The 8,430-nt window shown below is 39.3% G+C and overlaps 1 protein-coding gene across 1 annotated transcript in view; it reads left to right on the forward strand.

Annotated features, from left to right (window-relative positions):
* Window positions 1-8,430, forward strand: part of Parn (poly(A)-specific ribonuclease) — a 191,726-nt gene that overhangs the window by 19,030 nt on the left and 164,266 nt on the right. The window contains exons 9-11 of the mRNA XM_023704414.1: window positions 1,923-1,965; window positions 3,466-3,546; window positions 6,897-6,953. Of these exons, the coding sequence (XP_023560182.1) occupies window positions 1,923-1,965; window positions 3,466-3,546; window positions 6,897-6,953 (181 nt within the window). The remainder of the gene's footprint in view (window positions 1-1,922; window positions 1,966-3,465; window positions 3,547-6,896; window positions 6,954-8,430) is intronic.

The following is an 8,430-nucleotide window of genomic DNA, read 5'->3' on the forward strand; positions in this document are numbered from 1 at the left end:
GTATTTAGAATTGGCCAGCTGGACTCAGTTTCAGTGATCCCAATTTTGTTGGCAACATCCAATGCATCATAATTGGGAGCCAGTCGACATATGTTTTCTTCTCTCCGTCAGGCCTGATTAAGGTATTGACCTTGGCAACATCAGTGTCATAGAGCTTCTTTACAGCTTGTTTGATCTGGTGCTTACTGGCATTGACATCCACAATGAACACAAGGGTGTTGTTGTCTTCCATCTTTTTCATGGCTGACTCTGTGGTCAGGGGGAACTTGATGGTGGCATAGTGGTCAAGCTTGTTTCTCCTGGGGGGCACTCTTCCGAGGGTATATGGGCTGCCTCCAGAGCCACAATGTCTTGGGACATTCGTCTCTTCTTTTCGTGGCTGTGGATGCCTTTCAGCACAGCCGCCTTGGCCTTCAAAGCTTTTGCTTTAGCTTCAGCTTTAGGAGGGTCAGGGACTTCCTTTTCCCCTCTTTGCACCATCTTGGTAAAAAGACTCTAAAATAGGAGTTCTTAACTTTGGTTTCAACTATGATTGATTCATGACATCTGTAAATCTGAAATAATATGCATGATTTTGTGCATGTTTTTCTTGTGATGTTTCCCTTGGTTTCATTTACTTGTCTCAACTCTATCATTCATCATTGGGCAGGGTGTTGTGGTGCTATTTGGTAATCAGAGGCAGGGCTGGTAAGTTTGAGTCTCCCCTGTGCAATTAGATCATACCTCAAAATATAAATGAAGTAAGAGATTGGGGATGTAGCTTAGTAGCAGAGTGCTTGCCAAGCATGTGCACGTTGGGAGTTCAATCCTGAGTGCCACAAAAATAAAACAAAGACCCCAAAACATTGAACATCAGATAGATGGGCATCTGTATTTGACTTCAGAGTACATTTTCTTGTATTAGAACATGCTAGTGACAAGCATACTGGGAATATATTTTGAGCAAAACAGGTAAGAGTCTAGTTTGCCCAGGCTCCTTTCTTGTCATGTTATCCTTATACATTACTCCATGTGTGCTCAGATCCCTCTTCTTCTTGGCTGACAGACTGTCAGGTGAAGCAGCAGAGATATTCCTTTTGTATGTCCTGTGCAACCGGAAGAGACCTTCAGAGCTTCAGCTAAGAAATCAGCATTGTTATATTCATGAGCAAGATTTGACTGTGTGGCAATAAATGAACTCTATTAAGAGGTGTAGTACATCTCTTTGCAAATGGGAAGGGAACCAACAGATGTAGGGACAGAGTGGAAGGGGTAGAGGAAGGGGATATAAAAAGAATTACGTGAGTCATTTAGGCTGGTCTTAAATTTACAGTAATTCTGCCTCAGCCTCCCATACAATGGAATTATAGGCATGCTCAGCATAAGTAAATTTTTTTAAAGATGCAGAACATTTTATAAAATGTTTAAGCCCTATAAAAAGTAATTTGAAATTAATACATTCATTTGCAATTAAGAATAAAAGTTGAGAAGTACTTGTGAGCTGAATGTTACAATACAGGCTTATTGTAAGTGTTCACTAATAATGATAATGTTTTCTTTTTCTTTTTTTTTTTTGAGTTACTAGGTATTAAACACCAGACCTTATGCATGCTAGGCATACCACTGAGCTGTATCCCCAGGCTGTTTCTTATTTTCTTTTGTTTGTTTATGATTTTTGTTTTATTTAGAAGTAGGTCCTTGGTATTATAGCTCAGGCTGGCCTTAAGCTCACCAATTTAGCCCAGGCTGGCCTCAAACTCAACAAGGATTCTCTTGCCTCAGCATACCCAAGTGCTATGATTACAGGTTCGTTCTAATATATCCAGCTCTATTTCATATTTTTATAACTTACTTAGTTTATAGCTATAGAGTTGCTTTTAAAGCTTTGGATTTCAGCTGTCATTGACTCATCTTATAACAAGTTTCCCTTTCTTCCCCCTTAGGTATCCCAAAGGCCTTCACATTGAGACTTTAGAAACTGAAAAGGTAATTATTCATAGCTAATATTAAGCGTATACAATGGCACAATGATGTTTTCAAAATCAAAGTTTACACGTTGGCTACCACCTGTGAACTGATGAGCTTTGCGGGTCATTCTCTAAACCTCATCTTCTCCATTTGTACCGTGGGCTTGAGCAAGATGATGATGATCTGTACTACCTCACTACTTTTTTTTATGATGACCCAGTAGATACATGCTTTACAAACTTGAAAGTATACAGATGTTAATTTGTGTTCTTTGGTAGAAAACTATAATGCTACCCGTGAATAAAATAGCTTCATGGTGTATCGGCAGGGTAAAAGCAATTGTAGAAGCTGAGGCCTAAGCATAGCCGCTGTCATATATTCCCAAAGTGCACTGATGGCATAGTGATTGGTGTTGGGGGCTGCTGATGAGCTGCTTTTGCAGAATTGGAGAATTTTGTGATTTGGTTATTTCTCTGAAGTCATGTATCAGATTAGAGCTTGTGTAACTTTTTTTTTTTCAGTATTTGGTACAGGGTCCTCCTACTATACAGCTCTGACTCCTAGTAATCCTCTTGTTCTTAGCCTCCCCAGTGCTGGGATTATAGGCGTGCACCACCATGTCTGGACTCAGTGGCCGGCCAGTACACTCCGAAGGCAGGGCCAACATGGCATGTGGTGCCAGAGATCCAACTCTGGTCCCTGTACTTACCTAAGCAGATGCTTAGTCCACTGAGCTATCTCACTGGCCCTAGAGCTTTTATAACTTAAGAAGTTTTGTTAGAAGATAAGCCTCAAACTTTGACATAGAAAGCTTTGTTGTATGTTTAATGGCTACCGAGTACAATCTATGAGAAGGAAGGTTCAGTTTTTTTTCTCATGCCCACAAAATATGATGTAGAGATTTTACTTTAAAACTGTTTATTTAAAAATTCATAGCCAGGCATGAAAGTACATACCTATAATCCCTGCACTCCAGCAGTCTAAAACAGGAGGATACAAGTCTAATTATGGCAACTTAACTAACCTAGTGAGACCCTGTCTCAAAATAGAAAAATAAAAATTGGGCTGGGGATGTATCGCAGTGTGAAGGCCCTGGGTTAATACCCAGTATAAGAGAGACAGACAGACAGACAGACAGACAGACAGACAGACACACACACACACACACACACACACACACACACAGAAAAAGAGAGAGCGAGAATATCAAATATCTTCTCACAGCCTGTTGATATTTTTAAATTGTATCTGTTAATTAGAAATAATAAAGCATGAGGAAGGGCCAAGGAGATAGCTCAGTCACATAAGTGCCTATCTGGCAAATGCAAGGTCTTGAGTTTGATCCTCAATACTAAAGGAATGAAAGCTGTCATAGCTAAATCTTGGAAATAAATCATGGGAAAATATGGAAACGTACAGACAGAATTTTGATTTGCAGTGCATCATCTCAACATTAATGGTAGAATTTTGACTCTTGAGTCAAGTTGCTTCCAGAAAATTATGTGTTTTGTCTTTTAGAAGGAGCGATACATAGTTATCAGCAAAGTGGATGAAGAAGAACGAAAAAGAAGAGAGCAACAGAAACATGCCAAAGAACAGGTAATAGGCTATGTGCTTTTGGGTTAGAAGCGTAGCATAATTATTTATTCCTTTCTGTGGATTTCTAGATCATATGTTGTATTCAATTTAATGAATGGTTTTCTACCATAGAAAAAGTGAATTGATGGAAAAGCATGGGCTAAAAAAGGGAACGTTAAACTTAAGTATTAGAAATAGCTGACAGAGTGAGCCGGACTTGTCCACCCAATGAAGCTGTCTCAAAGAAAATATTCTTGGCATTTGAGGTGTGGCTCAGTAGTAGAGCCCTTGCCTAACGTGCCATGTTTCTGTTGCTCTCTTCTTTTTCGTTCTTCTTCATCCACTTTGCTGATAACTATGTATCGCTCCTTCTAAAAGACAAAACACATAATTTTCTGGAAGCAACTTGACTCAAGAGTCAATCAATCTTCAGTCCTGTCACAACAACAGAGGAGTTTATTCTTGATGATCATTCAGGTGATGTGTTACCCAGCTTTACTGCCCATTAATTAATGTTGCCGTGTCTAATGCTACATAATTCAGAGCAGATAATCTGATTGATTAGGGCAATGTGGTCATAATGTGCCTTGTCAAAACGTCACCCCGGCTATTGTATAAAGAGTAGATTAGAGTGAATAAGACTGGTTGAGCTGTGAAGTAACCTGGCTAGAGATGTTGATGACCGGAATGGGAGGACTAGTAGTGTAGACTAACTGTAGAGACTTGGAAAGTAGGACAGTTGAAAATAGAGATGGGGTATGCATGGTGAAAGAGGAAGGGAGAAAGAAGATGCTCCAGCTAGAATTGAGCAACTGGGTAGATTGTAGTTAGTTTAAGTAGATGGGGTGGGCTGGGTGATACTGGTAGCAGACACAAATGGGGGTGATGAGTGGGTTGAGAAGGTAGGTATCAAGCATATACATATTTAAGGCTGGACCATTCCTGATGACTCCACTACTAAAGGTACAATGAGCCACTTTCAGATTTAGACAACTTGCTATGTGGAGAAATGAGAATTAACAAAACAAGCCAGCTGCCTGTGGTCCTTGTCTCTACTCCAGAAAGGACAACACTGAAACAAAAGGGGCTAGATTGTTTGTCAAGTACCTACCCTATTACTGAGGAGTGAATTCTAGACTATAATTCAGTGCTTTTGTATTCTGAAGCTCTGTGGGAGGCGGGGGATTAGAGAATGAAGCCTCATGCCATCTGGAACCCAGAATCCAGAGGCCATAAGGAAATGTCTCTGGACAGCCTCCCAAAAGAGATGGGATATGACCTCAGTCAGCCTCTTCCCTGCTCCTCTCCTGAGGCATTCTACCTGCATTCTACCTGTTTGGTATGTGTAGGATCATTAGGGCATCATGGTGAGACTATTCTCTTTCAGTGGAAAAAGATACATATTCTGCTTTTGATCCGGTGAGGCTTTAGGTATCTGGTACAGCCAAGGAGTATGTCCTGCAAATGTGTCACACTTAAGAGAGAGGTAAGAACCAGGCATGGTTGTTATTGACAGAGAGATGGACTGGCTCATAGCATCTGTCACATGCATGAGGAATGAGAGCAAGATTTTATAGGTAGAAGACTAAGGAATGGTGTTTGTTGATAGGTAGAGGCAAGGCAAATGGGACACAAGGTCATACAGCCAGGGAGAAAGCAAGTCTGATGAAGGGTGGCCAGTCGTTGGAGGCTCTTGAGAGGGGAGGGTAAGGACTGAGGCATGGCCATAGTGTTAAACTCTGAGAGTAGTTTGCCATGGTTAATACATTTTAAGGCTTTTTGATTATTTTTAATTATACAAAATCTGAAGACTGTTTTGAAGTGCAGTTCAGTGACGTTAAGTACATTCATATTGCTTTGCAACCATCTTTCTCTAGAAGTGTTTTCATGAGGTAGGGCTATTAATCTATCCATGAAACAAGTCTCTCTCTCCCTACCCTGGCAACTACCATTCTGCTTTTTTTGAACTTAACCAGCTGAGTACCTCATATAAGCAAAATCATACAGTTTTTTAACTGGCTTATTTTTCTTAGCACAGTGACCTTGAGATTTTATCCATGTCATAGCATGTATCTGAATTTTCTTCCTATTTAAAATGCAATAATGCTCCATTATATAGATACACCTCATTTTCTGTATCCATTCATTTGTTGATGGATATTTAATCAGCTTAGTTATTTAGAATAATGATGCTATGAACGTGAGTGTGCAAATATCTGCTTGCTTGCTTTGCTTTGCCTTGCTTTCCTCGCTTGCTTGCTTTCGAGATACCTCCATATTGTCTTCCATAGTAGCTGTATAAATGGTACGCAAAACTTTCCAATTTCTTCACATCCTTTCCAACATTCTTTAGCCTTCAGGGTTGTTTTAAGGAGGTGAGCAGCTTCATGGAAGTTGAAGCCAAAGAGCAGCGAATTTGGGAGTACCTGGGAGTTAAACTGGAACCAATGAACATTTAAGCGATCTAGCTGTATCAAGATGGGAAAGGGACAGTGGTTGTATAGGGCTCAGAGTTAAGGACATGGTCGGAGAGACCCTGAACCTCTTTAAACACTGTTGGGAAGAAAATAGGAGAGAAGAAAGTGAGTGGGAATGAATCTCAGCTGCTCTGTAAAAATTTTTTTGGAAAAAAAAAGCCATTTGTCAAGAGAAAAAAATTCTGAATCAACTATTGGATCGTTTCCTCAGAATGTAATGCATCACTGAGTTTAGCCAGTAGGTGGCCACTTTTTAAAATTGATGTTTTAAAAAAGGCTATCCTGATGGACTTGGAAATTTCAACAAATTATATGAACTTGTGGGCAAGCTGTAGACACTGTTATTTTAGTACCAGTCTCAGTTATTTTCTCCTGTTGCTGGGACAAAATAACCAATGCCCAAAATTAAGGAAGGAAGAGTTTATTTAGATCACAGTTTGTGAAGGTTTCATTTCACACTCAGCTGGCTCTAAGGCAGAGTGGCACATGGCAGAGGGCAGCAGTTCATGGTAGCAGAAAATAGTAAAACAGAAAGAGCCAAAAGGGAGAAGCAGCGGCAAAGAGCAAGCCTTTCTCGCTTCCTTATATTGCATTCAGGCTATCTGCCCTGGGGCAGGTGCAGCACTCACACCGGTAATCCCAGAGGATCATGAATTAATCACAACCTCTAGAAGCCCACAGCCCTATGACTGCGTGAGGCTTTGGGGGAACAACTAGATCCAAACCATACCTAATGAATAATGTCTCACTTGCTTATTCCACCTCCTAAGATGAGAATGTGAGCGCATATATTGTTTTAGAGGCAGTTATTTAGGATGATGGGTACAAAGCATATGACACTAAAGCTAACTTGATACATATGTATATACTCAATAGATTTTTTTTTTAAATTAGGAGGAGCTAAATGATGCTGTAGGATTTTCAAGAGTCATTCATGCCATTGCCAATTCAGTAAGTAAAACATTTTTTTTTAAAACTAGATTGCCTAACCTAATTTTTTTTTCCTCTAACCTAATATTGAAGGAGACTGTTAATGTGGTGTGGAAGGAGAAATAGAAGCCTATAGAAGAATAGGTTTGATAAAACACACTGCTTCAGAAAGCCTAGAAAAAATGGGTAGAAGGATTATACTGTGATGTTACATGGCTACGTGAAACTAAGGTTTATTCTCAAAACCAGTAAGAACAAGAGAATAAGGAATAAGGGGAGAAATAATCATCGATGATTTGAAAGTATTGTATTCCATAAGTAGAATAATTAAGAGATTAAAAAAATGTCATAGTTGAATTCTTATATATAACTGTTACTGGATGTTTTTGTAATTGAATCTTACATCTGATAGCCTTAATAATATTTGATAAATTTTGCAAATATATTGGCTATTGTTCTAAGTATAGAGGGTTCTGTGATAAGTGCTTAGATGTTCTCACTTCCTTTTTGAAAACAGGCATCCACATTATCACTCATAAGCTGGGTCATTCTGCTAGTGGTTTTTGTCAGACTGCCTCTTTGACTGCTCAATTACTTGGAGTTTGAACAATTTTTCTTGAGCAATTGACCCAAGGCAAAGCAATCATCATGTCACTTAGATGCTAAGCTTTATATCAGGAAGTTTTAAGGCCACCAGGACCCAGAACTACCAGTTCTGTGGCTTACCAAGTGTAGGCCTGGAAGCACATGGGCCTTGGAGGGGAGAAACTGCTGTTCTCATGGGGGGGCGAATACAAGTTCCAAAGATTTGTAAAAGAAGAGGATTGACTTACTAGGAAAACTCTTTCATGTAAATAAGGCAATTAGAGCAGACATCATCTGATAACCACAAATATCCAGAAAAGCAGAGAAGAGGTTCTGATCACATCTTCTCAAGTTGTACACTTAGCCAACATAGATCAAGTACAGAGAGTGGGACATCAGTTGGCCTTAAGCTCTTAGATAACTATTATGATAGATGAGTACATTTTTTTCAAGAGTAGGGTTTTTGTTTGCCTTGTCCATGTTCTGATACCTTAACTTGTTCTCTACATCTCCTCTTCTATGATAGCCTCTTCTACACAGTAATCCACAGTATGCTTCTGGCCATTGGTAGTTAACATCAAAGTATACAAAGAAGAAAAGTCCTATCAGTAATCCAGATGTTTAAAATAAATTTTATAAGTTATATATTTTCAAAATATTGATATATTCAGGAGGTTATGGTGAAATATACCTGTAATCTCTGCACTGAAGGAGGCTGAGACAGGAAGTTATCAAATTTAAGTCTCACCAGGGCAACTTAGACCGTCTCAGAAAAAAGTAAAATGAGGGGGAGGTGTAGCTTAATGGTAGAGTACCCATAGATTTATACCTGGGCTGGAGATACGCGTATATATACATATCATATATTTTATACATATCATATATGTATATATATATGAATGATATGTATGTG

The sequence above is a fragment of the Octodon degus genome, unplaced genomic scaffold (genome assembly GCF_000260255.1).
Source record: "Octodon degus isolate 3935 unplaced genomic scaffold, OctDeg1.0 scaffold00195, whole genome shotgun sequence".
Classification (NCBI taxonomy): domain Eukaryota; kingdom Metazoa; phylum Chordata; class Mammalia; order Rodentia; family Octodontidae; genus Octodon; species Octodon degus.